The following is a 19,831-nucleotide window of genomic DNA, read 5'->3' as shown; positions in this document are numbered from 1 at the left end:
CGCTAAATGCTTCCCTGGTAAACAACAAACAACAACAACAACCACCTGCTGGAGGACATATATAACCATATCTACCATATCTTCCGGATCTACGATACTCCAAATATCACTTGAACTTACTCAATCCCTACTGACATGATACTCACCACTCTTTCATAATGCTGCGCAGCCTGCTCGGAAAGGCTACCGATCCTCCGGTCTCCTCTACCAGCACCTCCAAGTCCCGCCGCCGTCAGAGAGACTCTGATGACGTTTCCACCATTTCTTCGTCTTCTCCCCGCCGTCGCAGAGGTGACCACGACCATCCCTCTTCTTCTTCAAGCTCCCGACGCAAGTCGTCTTCCACTACTACTACTCCTCACACTTCCCGAGGTGACGATCGAGGAATTGGTCGAGTAAACGTAGATGACTATCACGCGCCTGCTTCATCCGCCCATTCCTCTGGCAGACATGGTCGCGATAGCACCGCTAGATCAACGGCGTCTAGCTATGCAACAGCTGATCCAACGGGGAGAACCCAGGAGGACTATGATGGCTCTGTGCTGAGGCCAAAACATGGGCGCAACGATGATGGGCGCTTCGATGCACCCAATACTCGTCGCGAGCGATCCAGGAGCGCTGATCGAGCTGATCGAAGGTATAGGAGAGAGAGGGAACGTGAAAGGGATATCAAACCACATTCGCACCGGCGAGCTAGGTCTGAGGTAATTGTTAACAACCCAAATGACTACTCCCGTAGTCGAGATGGCACTATGTCGTCACCTGGAGATCAAGGGTTTGTGACGGAAATCTCTCAGCCTGGGTTTATGCAATTTCCTATGCAACATGACAATACCTTTCCTGGTGCAGCGCCTGGAACCGGACCGTTAGATACCCATCAAATGTCTGTTTCGCACGCTTCTCCTTACCCACCTCAACAGTTCCCGGTCGGCCCGCCACCAGCGGATCCAACGGTTCCAATTCCGGCCCCAGATCTAGGTGAGGCAGCGGAGTATTATGGGGACCAAGGGGAGTCAGTAGCGACCCAGCCTGGCGTGAGGCCCAATCCGCCATCCCTCATTGTTGGAGCTGAACCACATTTGATGGCTGCGTCAGCAACGCCAAATCCCCCCGCTGAACCATCGTCTATGGGACAAGTGGGTCATGCGGCCGACTTCTACGGCGATTCTTCACCAGAAGTTACTAATCAACAGCAGCAACATACCGATGGCCCCGGCTTACCTGCCGATCTTCTGCCGGACAGACCCCCTAAACCATCCAAACCATTCAAACCGGGAGGGCCAGGAAAACCGTCAGTCGCTGTTGCGGGAGTAGCAGGGGCAGCTGCAACTTACGGAATCAGTTCATTGATGGGAAGTTCCAATGAACACCACTCTACTTCCCCACCATTTTCTCCTCACCACGAATCAACACTGCATCCCGCCCAGCAGCCAGACAATCCTCTGTTCAATGGTGGACGCCCACCAAAACCAAACAAGCACCATTCCATGCCTATTGTAGGTGCCGCCGCACTGGGCGCTGCCGCAGGATATGCCGCATCGACAAGCCAAACGACTGTCTCCCCGCAGAGACCCAGTATGTACTCTGGTATCGTACACCAGCAACCCTTCCAAACGGCCCAGCCATATCAACCAGGTTCCTTAGCCTACCACCAACGCCAGCATGGTCCATTTAGAAAGTTTGTAAATTTCTGGAAAGACTCAGAGGCTGTCGCCCAGTATGAGGAATACTCCGAATACACCGGTATTTGCAAATATTGCTTCGAACCGGGAACTACTTCAAGGGATGCCCCGCGTAAACACCGCCCTGCCAGACGTAGGTATTCTGACGAGTACCGTGGTAGACAAACTAGAGTGGAAAAGTTGAGCAGATATCCCTCATCATCTGGTGATGAGAGCCGTCGTACAAAGTCTAACAAGAAATCTTGGCTTGCAGCCGGCCTCGCTGGTTATATTACTAAGTCACTTCTTTCTGACGGAAGCAAAAAAGAGTTTGATGATCTAAATAGTATTCGTTCTGGGCGACCTGATAGTTTCACGACAAGTACTAGCGCTTCATCTCTAGGGAAGAAGAATCGTACGTCTGAGCCACCTGCAAATTACTCTATTCGCAGTCACTCTCCGATGGGACTTGACACGCGACACCGAAAGGATGATGCAAGCTGGCATAATGGTTCATATGAAACATCCCGCCACGGGAACGGTCGACCAAAATCGCGATCACGATCGCGTTCCCGACCTACGTCTCGTGAGAAGATACATTCCGGTTTGAGAACAGCAGCCACTGCTGCCGGTGCTGCATCCGTCATATCATCTGTATCACATATAAGCCGCAGCAGATCCTCTAAGAAATCCCGCAGCAGTCGATATTCTTCATCGAGCGGATCCACAATTGATATTTCTCGCAACAATAGTAAACCCGGTTTGGCTGGACTCACATCTTTCTTCAGTGCACCATCAGAAAAAAAACCAAAGTTGTATGCGAAGGTGGATGGTAAGAAGGTGAAAAGAAAAAAGAAGGCAAAAGGATTTTTTAGCTTCTCTTTCTCTTCCTCTGAAGGATCATCCGCGTCTTCGTTTTCGTCCTCATCCGATGATGCTGATCTGGCCTTCGGGACGGGATATATCAAATCACCACGATCTGCAAAAAGTAAATCCCAATCAAAAAATCGTACGGATGACCACGATGTTGATGCGGCACTCCTTGGACTAGGAGCGACAGCCGTGGGCCTTGCAGCAACGGCTTCGCATATTAAGGGGAGACGCAGACGTGACCGCCATTCTTCTACCAGCAGCTCCCAATCGCCGCATGCGATCTATGGGCGTGATCCTAAGCCTATCGGCATTTCTAAGCGGACTGATGATGATGGCTGGGAATCCGTATCCGATGAATCTTCCCCGTCTAGTGTGGATTCTGCGTTGGCCTATGGTGGACGTGCGGCGCCATCTCTCTCGTCCGACTCGGGTACCTCTAAATGGGGTTGGAGGTGGGGCGGCAAGAAAAAGAGTTCAAAATCTACAAAGTATTCTGACCAGCCTCCGGACTTGGGGCGGTACCCTCAACAGTCCACGGCTGGGTATCCACCACATCAGACCCCTAGCAGCGTGGGCAGCCTGGCATCAATGCAAAATGTTTTCCCAACACCCACGCAAAACCCATCGTTATATGACGTGGAAAACCAAAACTATTCTTCTCCACCAAACATTCAATCACAAGCACCCCCGTTAATGGCCCGGGCACCTGGCCCCGCTCACATCCAACATCCTCAACCAATTGTCCCCCTATCCCAAGCACTTTACACATCGCAGGCTGAACTAGCTCAATCCTACAATGTTCCAAGCGGAGGTCAACCTGGCTTCCCCGGATCTTTTGATGAATACGACGATCGTCACGTACCTGTCCCTGAATCGAAAATCGGATACGGAATTGCTCCATTAATGGAGAAATCATCAAGGGACGCTGACTACTACGTTGACAATGGTAACAACCATTCCCCGCCACGCAGTGGAGGGCGGCCTCTTAGTTCCCGCAGAAGAGACTCTTCGCCTACAATTTCGCACGCGCGCGATGGAAGCCCTAGGCCAAAACAACCTAGGCGTAGTACTATGTCTCAAGTTCAATTTGATCTTACAAAGGAGCAGGAGGATAAAGAGCGCCAGCAGTTGCGGTATGAGGAGGAAAAGGAAGCTAGACGGCGTGCAATGGAATTACATGTGCTGGCGGAGAAAGAAAGGATGGATAGGGAGGACGACGATCGTAGTGTGGAATGGGAACAGAGCCGTGAGCGTGAGCGTGAGCGCCAGCGTGAGAATGTGGATAGGAAATCTCGTGAATCGACTTCAAGCGGTAGACGTAGCGATGTGACTGAAGCGTCTAGTTCATCCTGGGTTTCCCCTGTTGCGGCTGTGGCTGGTACTGCGGCTATCACGTCCTTGGTAAGTGAATTGGATGAGAGGAAGCGGCATCAAGAACGGCGGGAAAAGAGGAGGAAGGAGAGGCGCGGGTACGCCGGTGAGAGAGAGCAGGAGATTGAGGAAGATAAGGAAGGGGACTGGTTTGAACCTGTTGCCGGGCCCGTTGAAGAGGGCAACGATAAGATGGATACCATTGTCAGCACCGAGCCTGATTTTGATATCAAAGACATCCCAACGACGAAGATTCGCCTTGCGAAAAGAGCGGCTGATCGCGTTAGGTCATCGCCTGTTTATGACAATTATGCAGAATACTTCGTCCCACCAGACGTACGGTCTAGCGGTGATGAGCATTCTGCCCATTCCACTTCGGACGTAGAGTCTTCGTGCCCACCTAGTCCCAATGTCATTCTCATCGAACCGCGGAGTGTCCGACTCGAGAGGGAAATGGCGGCTATGTTGGCGGAACAGGGGGTGCCTGAAATTAATCTTCCCTGGTCTGTTCCTCGCCTTAATTTAATAACGCCTACGCCGCCACCGAGTATTGCACCATCTGTCGTTGACGAGAAGGGCGGATGGCCACCACCCATACCACCTAAGGAGCTTTCGGATTCGCAACGCGACATTTCCCCATCTCGAATTAGCGATCCTGTTATCGATATGGATGACAAGTGTGTCCGTGAGATTGACGCTGCGGATATCATCTCTGAACATGTTAAAGCTGCGGACACGCTGCACGATCCTGAGTTAACAACATCAGCCTTATCACAACCAGAACCACATGAAGAAAGGGACGATAGTGCAACCAAACCGCTCGAAGAACTGAATGAACAACCGCCCAATGTTGTGACTGAAGTTGAAGATGACTCCGTCGATGAGGAAATGCCGCGACACGAGCATATCCCCGGTGGCTTTGGAAACGATTTCGAATTTGCTGCAACGCTCGCTGCTGGAGCGACGCTGGCAGGCTTCAGTTCCGCTGTTGTCACGGAGGATCCCACGTACCACCAACGCGACTCGCCACCTGGCTCAGAGGAGGAGGGCTATTTTGCTTCCCCGATTGCAGGGGCGATTCTAGAACGACGGGGTAGCCCTCCTGATGGTGGGAAGTATTCTACTACGACCTTCGGATATGTTGAGGGTGGGGAGGTGGGGCATTCTGATGATGATGGCTTGAAAACCGAGGGAGGCGCTGGAGCGGTTGCTGCTGATGAGCTCCCCGAGGATACTGGCGGTGATAGAGGAGAGATTCTGGAACGCAGTGGGAAGTTAATAGACGCTGGTTTCATGACGACTACTGCTGAGGTAGCCGAGAGGAGTGATGAGAAGCCGGCAAAACTCTCGAAGAAAGAGAAGCAGAAGAATGATAAGGCAGCTCAGCGGGAATCTCAGGGCCATGATGAAGCCTCTAAATATGCGGAGAAGCCCGCATTTGAATCAGCTGCCCTGCTTGATCCACTCGCAGAGGAGCGGAAGGAGTTTGAGATTTTAGAAGCAGAAGCGGGAGGGTCTGTACACACCACCCCAACGACTGACAAACCTTCCAGACATTATGATACAGTGGATGATAACGAATTCTATGATGCCGAGGACGGATCGCCGCGCCATTTAGATGAAGTCAATGGTAAAGAGGAGGATCGTGAAACTGGTTTTGCTATTGTCGATGATCGTGATGATGATAGGAGATCTGTAGAACAGGATGACCCTGTCGCTGACCCCAACAAATCCATTTCTGCAACTGATCCTGTTTCGTACAGTGTGCAGCAGGACGTGGAATGGGGCGAATCCGAAGGGACGGAAAAGCCAACTAGAACCGACCAGGATGAATCCACTGCAGAGGGTCAAGACCGACGTTCCATGCCAGGGAACTTTTCTGAAGAACCCAAGCAGTCGAAGAAAGCGAAGAAAAAGGCGAAGAAAGCTGCCAAGGATGCTGCCTTGAAAAATGATAACTTTGAACGTGGACCTGATCCGGAGCTGGAACCCGAAGTGCAAGTTGAAGCGGATAAGGCACCTGGTCATTCAGTAGAACCTGATCCTGAAATGGAGTTTGACATTGTCAATGCCAGCAAAAAGAAATCGAAGCGGAAATCTAAGGGGAACGATAGACAAGTCAATCCCAAGGACAAGGAGGCACCTGCTGGCTCCATCAACGGTTCCAATGAAGACCCTGTCCGTGCCGTTGAAGGAAATGGCGAACATGACGACCGTCTTGATGACCATGACGATGGGACTGAATCAATGACTGCCTGGAGCCGGACGGAAGGAGGGGATGATGCAGAGTCTCTGAAGTCTTCCAAATCCAAGTCATCATCCAAGACAAAATCAAAGCGTCGGTCGAAGCGCGATAGTGATACATTTCAGAAGGATCCTTCCACGTCCGCTTCTGCTGTGTCCGCGCCTGCTAAAATGGCAGATAATGACAAGACTGAGCGACGTAAGAGCAAGGATGGTAGCAAACGGAGCAGCAGCCACGGTGGTGGTGGTGGAGGTTTCTTTGGGCTTTTCGGCGCTTCCAAATCTCGCGACTCTTTGGCTGACGATGCCCGTGCACCAGCGAAGGATATTCAGTCTGAGGCTGGTGTCAATGATTTGGACAATGTAAGCGCTTCGTCGGGGAAGAGGCGGAGGAAGAAGAGATCTTCGAAAGGTGGGAATGATGGCGTTGAGTTTGGCGGTGATGATGGTTTAAGTGGTAGTGGGGGTAGTGATGGAGAATGGGCGAAGAAAGAGAGTGAGGAACCAGATCACGCCACTAAAGAGATGGATGCAATGGAGGAAGTTGAATCTCCGCATCGTCGGAGGCGGAAAGATCGAAAACACCGATATGAGGATATTGTTGAATCCGCGAGGAGTGTAGATGGGAAGAGCAATGTATGTTAATTTAGGAATTCTTTATGGTTATTATACTTGAAACAATGTTTTTTTGTACATGCTGATCTAGGTTATTTCCCTCTGTTGCTAGGACGCGCGCTTCATGACGTCTAACGGGCATGGTGATCATGACGCCAGTGACGAAAGTAAGGATTACACAGAAAGCCAGTCTTTTTTAGGCGCGCACCCCGAAATGCCATTGACGCGTGATGGTGCTTCGGGGTTGCTTGGTTCTCTCCTTCAACCACAAGAGGCGGCCAGCGGCACTGCTCCTGCGACTCTCATGCAGACCCGGATGCGGAGCAGATCGGCGTCTCCCATGACTGGCAAGAGGCTTTTCGATCTGACACCAGCTCAATCGCGAAGTCGGCCTGGGTCACCCACAACGGCTACTCGGAGTGAAGAAGCGCTAAGGCTACATGTAGATCCAAGCTCGACTTCCCACATTATGTCTTCACCGACTGCGGTGCCTATACATTTCCGACGACCGAAACCGTCTCCAGGTGCTCGAAAAACGTCGTCTGTTTCTAGTCCAGGAACGCCAGAGGACACTGTGGGATCTCCCACATCGAAGCTTGGAAGTGGCAGTAAACGACCCAGGTCAACGGAATTTAAGACCTCAAGGGAGTTCAGACCATTGTGGTTAGTGGAGCGTCACTCACCGGCGAAACTGGATAAACAGCCGGAAGAGCCATATCCATCACTTCCCTCTAGTAAAACAGCATCGCGAACTTCCTCTGTCGAGGATTTGACCAGCTATGACCTTACGGAGGGTTTCACTGGAGAGGTTTCTCAGGCTTATCAGGTTCATCCTCAACAGCAGTTCGCCCAGCCACCAAAGCGAACAAGAGGTCTTTCCTTACAACTTGACACCAACGACACTTCCCTCTCTGATCCTGATTTCTTAGGGTCGCAGCAGGCAACCCCCACGGCGGAAAGTTTCCAAGAAGCAGCCCAAACGGCGAAGAAGAAGAAACCGAAGCCGGAGTTCCATTCCCCCTCTGATTTGCTTTTTGATCCCTCTTCTCGCCAAATTAAATTGCCGGAATCTGCGGCGCTGGACTCTCTACAATCATCGGAAGGTCTTGTGAGAGACGAAAGGACCCTGGTACCTACGGAGTCTGATGTGGATTTGGAGTTACCGCCTCTGCCGCGCTCGTTGACCGCTTCGCCTGATCTGAGAGAGTCACTACCCCCGCTACCCGAGAGCCGTCCTTCCACAGCTGACTCTGAAATTGAGCCTCAGTTTTTCACACCGACCGCAGAGCTAGATGCTTTGCCTCCATTACCGGGCAGTCGTCCGTCGACATCTCATACTACTGCTGCTGAAGCTCAATTGATGGGTCATTATATCACTGGAGCAGGTGCGAGTTTTGCGGCTGGTGTGGCTGCACAGCTCGCAAAATTAGAACTAAAACCTGAAACTGCGTTCTTAGATGCTACCAATGTTGGTCAAGAGATTACGCCTAGCACCGAAACAGTCACAGACACTGAACCCGCAAGGGAGACCGTGTCAATTGTTGAAGCCACCCCAAAATTACTTGAAGAACCAGCTCTGGAACCGACGGTGGAGACAAAACGAACTCCACGGCCACAGGAAGAAATTCAGCCATCACTACCCGTTGTTGATTCAGCTTCGTCAGCTCTAGATGAGGTACCAACCAAGCCAATTCCCCACCTTTCAGAGCCTAGTCCATCGATCGAACACACTCCACCAGAACTCCTGAAGGTTGAAATGGATGATTTCCAGCCAGCTTCAAAGAAATCGAAGAAGGCCAAGAAAAACAAAAAGAAGGGCAAGAACGCAACTGCCCCCGACGGCCCGCCCCCCCCCTCTAGCAGCGAGCATGATTCTGTTTCCCAGATAATCAGAAGTGACAGTGCCGATGTTCCATTGGCTCCACCAAGCGAAATGTCAGAGGAAAAGCAAGAAACGGCGCCCATTGAACTGCCAACGCCAGAGTCTCAATTTCTAGAATCAATAGAGCCAAAGTCGCAAATGACTAGAGAACTTCCCATTCAGGAAGAATTTGTATCTCATCATTTCCCGGCGGCTGCAGACACCAAGGTGGAATTAGCTACGCAGACTAAAAAGAACAAGAAGGGCAAGGGTAAACAAAAGCAGAAGGCTGGAAAAATTTCTCCCCAGGAGTATATCCCACCAATGAAAGATGAGCCCGCCCTCGAACCTCAAACTCCAAGCCAAGGAAAAGAGCCAGAGGTTTTCGCATCTCTTTCGGAGCAAGTAGTCGGTGATATTACTGAACCAACCAAGGAAATGAGCCTTGTTGACATCCCTCTAACTGAAGATGATAATTCCAAGCTTTGGGAGCCCACCGCTGTTGAGGGTGTTCTTGATTTCGGTTTAGCCGGCGAGACAGAAAATTTAGAGCCGGTTATCAATCTGCCGAATGTAAAGGCTGACGGGCAAATTCCGCAGAAGATCGATGAATTCGATCCTGCAATGATAGCGCTACCGGATGTCGGGGATGCAGAGCTTGAGGAGCCCATTCATGAATATTCCCCTGATTCGAGCCCTCTTTGTCCTGAGCAAACTAATAATCTTTCCCACAAAACTGTTGACGAATACGTTCTACAATCGTCCATGGAGTTTGACCCTACGAGTATAGCGTTACCGGATGTCGAGGATGCAGACCTTGAGGAACCGACCGCAGAGGGATATGTCCCTGATTCGAGCTTTCCTTATCAAGCGGAGACAACGAGCAATTTCACCCCTGTTCTAGATACGGAGATGCAAGAATCCTGCCTACAATCAGCCGGAGAAATTGAGCGTGGAATTATACCTCCACTAGAGAATAAGGTCGGGGATACGGAGCTTCCGAAGGAAGAGTTGGTGGAGCCTGCTGATCAACGATTTGCTCCTTCAGCTGATAAGCGGCCTTCTACACATGTGGTCTTTGATGTCGGGGGAGATAGTTCACCAGTATATCAAGAATTGACGACTGTCTTGCCTGAGTTACTACCAGCGGAACATGTACCTCCTCCTGAACTCCCTGTTGAAAACACCGAGGAATACGCATCACATAAGAAGGGGAAGAGAGGAAGCAAGGGTCGGAAGTCGATTACAAAAGATGAGCCAGCCGAAACCAAGACAAGTAATGTTCGCCAGAGCCTCGAATTAGTCGCGTGCAAAGAATCTCCTTTTGAATCTCAAGCTTCGGCCCCCGATCCTTTGGTTCAAGATAAATATGAGCACCGATCTGAAGCGCAGGTGCAAGACGACGTTAACACAACGCTGTTGGACAAGGAAGCCAAGGAATCTGCATGTGACACTCTGGCCAATGAGGGTTCACCACATCTGATAGGTGGAGTCGATGCACAAATCGACACGTCTATAAAGGTCTCGAAAAAACAAAAAAGAAAGGATAAGAAGAAGCGGAAAGCTTCCCTGGAAACTGAGGAGCAGCCACTACAATTAGGGTCTTTAACAGACATGGTTGGCGAGGGAAGCACTGAGGCTCAACGCGAACCTGAGAAATTGACCATGGAACCAGACGATATGCAGCAAATCGCACCATCAAGGTTATCCGATGACTCTAGCAAGGGCAAGCAACTGATAGAGGAAGATCAACAGCGAGAAAACTTGGAAAAACAAGGCCAAGGCGATTCAGTATTGTCATTGGTTGAGGCGGAGCCAACAACTCACGATCCTCCATTGGTAATTAGTGAAGACCATGCCATGGATAAGGAAATTTCGGACGACATCTCTAGACCTCCCACATCTAATGACAAGATTCCTTCGGATGAACTTATGAACAAGGAACCGCATCAAAATGATAAGCCTGCGCCTGATGTTCAGAAGTCTAAGAAGGCGAAGAAGGGCAAAAAGAAGCGGCAATCGGTCACTTGGGAGGACGATGTTTTCCATGCCGAAGGTCCCCAGTCGGCACCTGATTCTTCCACAATGAAGGACAATGAACTCCGCGCTGAAATGGAGATATCCACATTTACCCCCGCTGACAATTTGGATACTGAGGCACCGAACACTTCTAAAAATAAACGGAAAGCAAAAAAAGACAAGATAAAGCGGAAATCTTCAGATTTGACAACATCACAGCCTTTAAGCCCGTCCGATGAGCAACCCCGTTTGCTAGTTGAGTCTATTGCTGCAAGCTCTGGGGAGCAATCAGAGCTTTCCACGAAGTTGGATCCCGATACATCCACAGGACCACCTTCACTTGCTCCTGCTAACAAAGTAGACGAATCACTTATGGTAGAGTCTCCTCAAGGCCAGCCTCTCACTTTCGAGAAGGATTTGGAAACATTCTCCATCCCCGGGTCATGGGAGGACGATGCCGATAAAGTTATCGAGGCTCCGTACAAAGACAATGAAATAGCTCCTCACGAAGCACCACCTCCCAACGATGACGGTAATGAATCTCAGATTTCCAAAAATAAGAAGAAGAATCAAAAGAAGAAGAAAAGGTCAAGACATTCTGATTGGACTGATGAAAATACGTCTCCGCAGATAGAAAAGAAAGAGAATTCTAAAGCGACACTACCCGAGTCATTGCTAGCAACATGCCAGCCGCCGACCATCCCAACTGAGCCACATGAAAAATCTATAATACGGGCCCTGGGTCCTCTCCACAATTTTGTAGAGTCCCCTGTCGAACCTGAACCACTTAACACCCAGGATCCTTTCAAGCCTTCCCAACAGGAACAGTTTTCATGTACCAGTGAAACACCTGCGACTCCTGATAGTCCCGAAGCAATTGCGCAGGAGCCCCTACTGCAAGCTGCGGAAATCTATATGCCTACGGAACCGTCTAGACATTTCGACACCGATACTGATGCCGAGAAATTGTCGTGCAGGGTGGAAGCATCCCAGGCTGATACCTCTCTGCCGTATGTGGATAATCTTGGCCCTGCCTCAATTGCCGAAGAAATCCAGAGGCCACCAACCAATCCTCTTCAACTGACGGCCGCAGAAATTGTCTATGCCAGTAAAAGAGACGCTGGAACAGCTGAAGCAGCAAAAGAAGCTGAAGAGACACTTCCTTCTGAAGCAGTTGTTTCTGAGACAGTGACAAAAACGGAAGGACAAATTTCCCCACCCCCAGCAGAAGCTGTATCGCCTCCATACTTGGGTCCGGATCTGTTAATTGCTTCTAATGAGCCAGGTGATCAAATAAGTAACCTTGCAGATACAGCCATGGATTCCCTTTTTGAACAAGAGCAGATTTCGACTTCGTCGAAAGACAAAACCGGCGACACCAAACCAGAATTCAGGGAGTCAACTGGAGCTGAAGATAAGAAGGACGGCCAGGAAGAACCATTGTTAAAAGTTGAAGAATCATCCCAATCTGTCGAGATAGAGGGCCGGGATGTCATAGATGTACACTCTGTGAATGTCCTTGTTTCTGGTGAAATTCCTCCAAGCCTGTCGGAACTTGTTAACTGCGACGTGGATGTTGAGCAATCAGCACAACCTGAACCTGAACCTGAACTTCAACCCAACTTTCAATCCGAACCCAGCAGCTGGAGTGTCAGGTCAACCAAAAAGGGGAAGCAAAAGAAGAACAAGAAACAAAGAGAACCTCGAGATGAGAAGGCTCCCACCCCAGATGAAGAGAGTACTCTATCAACTCCAGTGGGGTCCATCTTGGAGCCGACCCGGGAGCCGATGCCCAAAATTGTCGACGAAGAGACTGCTAATCGGGACTTCCCTATCACGAAAATGGGCAAGAAGAAAAATAAAAAGTCTCGCGGTCTTGAAGAAAGTATTCCCCGCACTAGCTATCCAGAGCCAGTTGCAACTGAAAACGTTCTTGGAAGTTCGACGATCATTGAACCCCTAGATGAAAAGGAGGAAAGCCAGTGCTCTTTGGGTGTCACATCCACTGAGACGGAAAAAAAGAAAACTAAGTTTAAAGCTCCAAGTATCGATGAAGGGATTGGCAATCTTCATGAGTGCCATCCGAGTGGCTTAGCACCCACCACGGATGATGCGAATATCTCTGAAACAAAGGAAAAGGAACTAGAGCAACCGCAGGCGGATAGTTGGCATACCTGGGATATTGAACGAACCCAAAAAGGTAAAAATAAGAATAAGGATCTCACTTTTGAGGAAGGTACTGCCAATCCTGTTGAGCCGTATGTGGATGATTCGGCTGAAGCTGTGGATGAATTGAACACCCCCAAATTACAGGAAATGAAAGTCGAGACGCAGGGGGATGGGAGCTGGAATCGTCGGGAAGTCGCTAGTACTAAGAGAGACAAAAAGAAGAATAAAAAGACCCAGGTTGTCCAAAACGACCCTCCCGGTGGGCCAGCACCACTATCTGTTGGAGAGCATCCTGCTCACATCGACCCCGAGCCTCAGACCGAGCATGATGAAAAGGAATTGGGTGCCGCATCAACAAAAAAAGGCAAGAAGAACAAAAAGGGTCGAGATGTTCAACAAAAGGCTCATTTAACTTTTGAACCCGAATCGTGGGAACGTATGGAACTTGGAATGTCTGAAGAACCTAGTCGCAGCCCATTGGAGAAGGGACAGAAGGTCAAAGAAAGAGGGAAGGAAGCTGCTGCTAGGCATCTACACGAGGTCGAAGAAGAGAAAGCTGCAAAAGCCGCCCAAACTCAAGATAAGGCTTCTGCTACTATCGAAGTAGACAGCACTTTAGGCGAAACCAATCTTCCTGGAATGGAATCCCTGATAGACGATCAAGCAAAGGAGACTCCAATAACGGAGGCGGAAGCACCTGACAATAATCGAAAGGCAATTTCTGAGGCCAATGAAACCGCCAAATGTCCGAAGATTGAACAAAGATATATTTCTGACGAAACTAAACTAGACCAAATCCCTGTTAAAGTTGCCGACCTTGTTGGTGAGAAGGAAAAAAATGATGTTTGGGAGGAACCATCAATGAAAAAGAAATCTAGAAAGGAAAAGAAGAATAAGAAGAGAACAAAAAGTGAAGTAAACGTTGGATCAGCAACTGGAAATGAAGTTGACAATGGGGAGAAGGAAGGGCAGAAGCTCGTTGGTGAAGGAAATGCGCCGCCAGAAAAGTCTCTGTTAAAGGAAAAGAGAAACATATGGCAGCAGCAATTTGATGAAAAGCCAACCAAACATCCAGAACAAGCCCACATGCAAGAGTCTTCTGCTCTTGACATTCATCCAGCCGAAGTCATAAAAGAATTCACGGGAGAATCACAAGAGGAGACACCAGGGGAACTGCCGCAAGGGGAAAGATCTATTGTGGAGCCACAAAATGAAGAAGACGATTACTGGCCACCAATTGATTGGGGTAGAGATAAGGCTTGGAAAATCGACGAACCTCAGCCCGAGCCCAAACCAAGGGAACCTGACACTTCGTCCCTCGATCTGCTTCTTTCGGGAGATGAGCCGCAACCGCGCGAGGAGCCCTTTGGGCAACAACCAGTAGATGCGCGGGTAGTGGTTGGCGAGAGCATTGGCGATTTTGATGAAAATGCGAGTCTTATTTCTCAAGAAACACGCGAAAAAAGGATTCCAGACGTGTCTTGGGCATCAGCAAGTAGACCTCTGCCCATGAATCCCGAACAAGTCGAGGTGCGCCGGCCCGGAAGCTCCCACAGCGATGAACTCCCTCCTATTTCATTGGATGTTGACGAACCTGGGAGCCTGCAAGGAGACATTGACGTTACTGGATTTCTTCAAAAACAAGACCACATCGAACGGTTGACTGCTCTTTCCTCGGCCCCGCAATCGTCAGACGCCGACCATGATTTGGAAGGAAATCTCAAAATAGATTCGACCGGGGTCCTTGATGGCACACACTCACCTGCTGAGCCTTCGGGGGCTACAGGAGCTGATGACTTTCGGACTGCTAGCAGCAGGAGACAGAATAAGGGAAAGAAAGGAAAAGCGAGAAGGAAAACTTCCCTCGGTATACCAAATGAAGCCGATGAAAATATGCTTCAAGTTACAAATGAAAAACCTGAAACACAGACTGAACTTGAAACAAGAATGGAACGCTCCACCACAATTACCAAAAAATCCGAAGCGCTGGAACCACCTGAAGGATTCGTGGATACTGGAAACGTAGACGACGAGGGTGATTTTTGGGGTCTTGGCCAGAAGCACGAGAAGAAGGGCAAAGGCCGCGAGCAAGGACGGAAAGGCAAGCAAAGCGTCCCTCTAAATGAACCAAAAGCTCCATATCCAACTCCAGTGGAAACTCAAGAAAAGCCCACCATCACAGGGTTTACTTCGCCAAGAATGTTGGAGGAACCGGTTCAACCCCAACCCTCAGGAGTAGTGGCTAGTGTCTTCCCGTTTCTTGAACGGGTATCTAGAAAACGGCCCTCACAAAATGTGGGCTCCCATGAAACCCCCGAACAAGAGACAAAGAAGAATGCGCAAGGAACCTCGACTTCTTTTATGGGGAAACAGTCGATCTCGACAAAGGTACCTACTTTTCCACGATTCGCCGAGCCAGTAGTTGATGACGAAACCATTCCCAAGTTTGAAGATGCCATAAAACGTCCACCAGGTCTCGATCCAATCCCGCAAGGCCCTGCAACTGATGAGAATATCGATCGTTCAATCGATGTGAGTGACAAGAATTCCGAACCTGAATTGCTATCCATCAAAGATACTCGCAAACAGGAGCCTTCTTCTATGGATTTAACCTCAAAGAATAAATCACCCATATATTCTCATTCTCCTGCTTCGACGCAAGTTGACGTGGAGCATTCTAGCCCGGTTTCCCGTGAAGCTCTCGGGGACAAACCTCAACAATTCCCTGTGATTCGCGACCTCTCTAGGAGTGAACTTAGCGGACAGTCAACTACGTTGTCAGAAAGCTACCTTCAGCGAGAGCAAAAGCAGGTTTTTGATTCCCAAACCCCGTCGTCGGAACCCCCTCGCTCCATATTTGGAGGGCCCTACGGACTTGTAAATGACCCGGATATTGTGATCACACCTCCACGAACACCGCTCGCTACGATAAAGGAGCATGTTCTAACGGAGCCTCCACGAAACTCACGGAGCCGTGACATTTCTGATGTGGGTTCGCGTGGCCGAGTGAAAGCCGCACGACACTCAGCAAGCCCACAGTTGGTACTTGGGCAGGAGCACATTCTACCACAGCCTAAATCTCCTCAGGCTTCAAGGCTATCTTATCCGGGCAGCGAAGCCACGTTGGATATCCCTAAAAAGCGGCGTCCTGAGCAGTCACCCACCAGTGGAAAGGGACGATCTGCCAGTAGTCCATACGCAGATGAGCTAAAAACTGAATTCCAGAAGGAAGCCACCTGGCCTGTCAATACGGGCAGTGCAGTACCTGCAAGTGGATCTCCAGGACTACGTCGAATCCGCAGTCCTAGAAGTACTGAGCTTAGGGCGGCGAGCAAGGCCCAGGCGAGAGCACGTGATCTGGATCTCGACGTGGAGGGGATTCCTTCGTCCAGCTCTTACGACCCGCTGACCGATAAAGGGAAACGTGCGGTGCGCGGAATGGAGGATGTCTACGTAGGTTATTCAGTTTGTCCCTCATTTCCTATTTCCTGTGATTAGATCTTGTACTTTCCCAACCTTACCGGTAAGCTGACCGATGGATTCCCTGCTGCAGGAAGGTTGGGGTGACATACCAGGCTCCCCGCGGTCGCCAACCCGCCCAGCCAGCGTGCGAAGACGACGCAGCTTACAACACCTCCAAGACCTCGAATCTCGCGTCGACCAGCTCGTATCAGAGAATCGCCTGCTTTCCACCGCCAAATCAACCGCAGAGAAATCCCTTGAATCCTCAGCTATTGCCCAACGACAGGCAGAGAAAGCGGTGCAGACACGTGACCAAGACATCCGCAACAAGGACTTGGAGATACAACAATTGAAAAACTCGCTCGAATGGTTCCGGAAAGAGGTTGTCCGCTTAACTGAAACTAACGATGCCCTTGCGGCGACTAACACACAGCTGTCCACTTCTCACGAAGCTGAAGTCGGACAGCACGCGGAATCCAAACAACTCTTGTTCGAATCACAACAGGGCTTGAGGGAGCTTCAGGATCGACACTCTCAACTGACCGCTGGGCTGGAGGGAATTGTGCAAAACGAGATAAATAATGTTCTGGCATCAAAGGACGCGGAAATCGAGCATTTACGTGGTGAACTAGCCGATGCACAGGACAAAATCAAGGAACTTCAAATACAGATCATGGAGACCATGGCGGACGATGTGCTTGTCTTCCGGGACGAAGATTACTTCGATGCGCAATGCCAAAAACTCTGCCAGCACGTGCAGCAGTGGGTGTTGCGGTTCTCCAAATTCTCGGACATGCGACTATGTCGTCTCACTAGCTCAATCCGCGACGCGAAGGTCGCTTCTCGGTTCGAAAACGCGATCCTCGACGGCTCAGACGTCGATACTTACCTTTCCGATCGTGTTCGACGGAGAGATGTGTTCATGTCAGTGGTGATGACCATGGTTTGGGAATACATCTTTACGCGGTATCTTTTCGGTATGGATCGGGAACAGAGACAAAAGCTGAAGATTTTGGAGAAGCAGTTGAGTGATGTGGGACCTCCAAGCGCTGTCCAGCAGTGGAGGGCTACGACGCTAGCGCTACTTGCTCAACGAAGTGCATTCCATGAACAACGAGCCAGTGATACCGAAGCTGTTGTCCAGGAAATCTACCATACCCTTTCCAAGCTACTCCCGCCTCCTCGTGAATTGGAAAGTACAATCGTAGATTCTCTCCGCAATGTCATGCGAGCAGCAGTGGAACTTTCCATCGAGATGCGCACCCAACGGGCAGAGTACATCATGCTACCACCGTTGCAGCCAGAATACAATACCAATGGCGAATTAGCGCGCAAAGTTCACTTCAAAGCCGCGCTCATGAATGAACGGAGCGGCGAGACCACATCGAACGAAGAGCTCGAAAAGCAAGAAGCAGTTGTGAGAATTGTGCTGTTCCCCCTAGTAGTCAAGAAGTGCAGCGACGAAGGTGATGGTGATGAGGAGATTGTGGTGTGTCCGGCACAAGTGCTCGTAGCACGACCAGGGAAGGACAAGAAGGTCGTACGTGTGCTCAGTGGTGACCGGATGTCCATTGACCAGGGAAACCAGTCGATGCAAAGCTTTCCGTCTATTAACATGGATCCGGGCAACGTAATCTGAGGCGTCACATTCGATATGGTGCCCGCTGTTCATGCGAATGTGGAAATCAGGAGATTGGCCTAGGAATTTCGGCTTCGAATTACAATATTTTTCATTTACCTCTTTTGCATCTTTTTCTTTCCTCTTTTGATATTCCCCGATGCCTGTCTGCAGACCGGCTAATTTTTCATCTCATATCTTTTTATGTTTTTATATCTTGTCGATGTTCCATTTGTTTTCGGCATTCCATTCCGTTTGTTATTTTCCCATTTACTGTTATGTTTATTGATTCCCCAGTTTGGCCTTCTTGCATAGGAAGGGCAACGACGATTTATGACGAGATATGACGATGCGCAGAGTAATTTTTTAGCATATAGTTCCATGTATGTATAGTTTAGAGACGGTGTTACAAAATGATCAGATAATGGTAATTTCATTGGTATGGGTTATTTGTCCTCTTCTCTCTCTCATGTTCGTAGATAAAGACAAGCAAACCATCAACGTTAGCGCCAACTCGGCGTCTCATCCAGTTTTCGTTCTGCACTGCCGAGAGCTTAATCGCGACAGTCATTTCACCTTCAGCAAAACAACACGCCTCGCATTACCGATGCTGCCAGTTACCACTGTCTTGTCCGATTCTCATCCTGCATTCATGTTTCCCCCATGAACTCAAGACCTTTGATCCTCTCTTTTGTTCCTTGGCGTTGATTATCTCGCTGTCATGGATCCCGGCAACCAGCAGAGCCCTGAACAGCAGTCGGCCGAACGCCAACTCGCAGATAGATCTCCTGCCAACTCACGTCCTAGTAACGCGAGTGGAACCACCCAGCCGCAAACACAGCCTGGTCTGGAGCCACTCGCTGAAGGCACTGCTCCCAAGAAACGGAAGCATCATGGGCACAGAAGACGCAGACACCGTCGACAGTCCTTCGCCCCGCCGCCCGACACGCCTAGGCCAGACTCCGATACTGGGCGAGCTGGTGTCTCCCCTGGGCGAGGAGATGGATCTCAATCCACCAGTACAACTGCGATTCAGCACCGTGCTTCCGTTTACCGTCTTGGCCAATTGGGCCGTAACAACCCGAGTGAGACAAGTCTGGACAGCGATGCTTTGTTGGATCACAGGTACGGAAGGGGGGCTTCTCTCGTTCTTCTACACTTCTACGATTTGCGCATCTCTATTCTACAGAGGCATAACGACATGAGAAAACAAGAAACTAACCATGACGTTGGGAACTGACCTACAGACACCAGCCAATGATGCGCCCGCGTCGGGAGAGCCGGCTTGCGCAGAGCTATCGTCCGGAACCACAACAACTTTCCGCTCGGCCCCCGGTTCGAGCCCAAACTCCTACTGCCGCGTCCCAGGTGATGGATGAGGAGGAATCCGAGGAAGAAGACGATCGAACACCGTTGATAAAGCCCAGCTCTATCCATAACTCCAGTTTTGTGCGGTACGGGACAAGTGCAGGCACAGAAGAACATTCAGTTGCTCCCTCGCCCGAAGGCCGGAAGTCGGTAGCATCGTCTTTCCGCTCAACCGTTCCGTACTCTATCGGCACTGCCCGTAGCTTAAGACGAGGATACGATGTTAACAATCCGCCTTCAGTCCCCGGAAGCCCTCACACGGGCCCAGAGACTGGCTTCGATGACCCGATGATTGGTGGCCATGACTTCGACCACACGTCTCCGGAACACACTAGCGCAGTCAGTGTGCCTTGCCATGTTATAGATGTTGACGGAGAAGGGCATGGCTCTATGAGTAACTCGTCGGCTACTTCCCAAAAATTCGTCTCTCCAGAGCTCCAGCGACGACGGACAGTTACTCTTCCTGTTGAAGAAGACGTTTGCTTTCCAGGCGCATTGTCGGATTTGGGTGAAGAAGATTACCCTCCTCGTCCCCCGCTAGAAGACACCTTTGGAGGTGGGCGCAGACGG

At 50.2% G+C, this 19,831-nt stretch overlaps 2 protein-coding genes across 2 annotated transcripts in view; both read left to right on the top strand.

Annotated features, from left to right (window-relative positions):
• Positions 1–158: 158 nt before the first annotated feature.
• Positions 159–18,014, top strand: HCBG_04622 (uncharacterized protein; the record flags this gene model as incomplete). Its single annotated transcript, XM_045431671.1, has 3 exons — positions 159–6,785; positions 6,877–16,266; positions 16,367–18,014. The coding sequence occupies 3 exons, from the start codon at positions 159–161 to the stop codon at positions 17,912–17,914; spliced, it is 17,565 nt and encodes a 5,854-aa protein (XP_045288224.1).
• Positions 18,015–18,445: 431 nt separating this feature from the next.
• Positions 18,446–19,831, top strand: part of HCBG_04621 (uncharacterized protein) — a gene marked incomplete at both ends in the record, with an annotated part of 2,253 nt that continues 867 nt past the window's right edge. Inside the window, 2 exons of the mRNA XM_045431670.1 lie at positions 18,446–19,018; positions 19,141–19,817. Of these exons, the coding sequence (XP_045288223.1) occupies positions 18,615–19,018; positions 19,141–19,817 (1,081 nt within the window). The remainder of the gene's footprint in view (positions 19,019–19,140; positions 19,818–19,831) is intronic.

Source organism: Histoplasma capsulatum (assembly GCF_000150115.1).
Source record: "Histoplasma capsulatum G186AR genomic scaffold supercont2.5, whole genome shotgun sequence".
Taxonomy (NCBI): Eukaryota; Fungi; Ascomycota; class Eurotiomycetes; order Onygenales; family Ajellomycetaceae; genus Histoplasma; species Histoplasma capsulatum.
The sequence above is the reverse complement of the archived record's forward strand: the minus strand, read 5'-3'. Positions and strand labels throughout refer to the sequence as shown.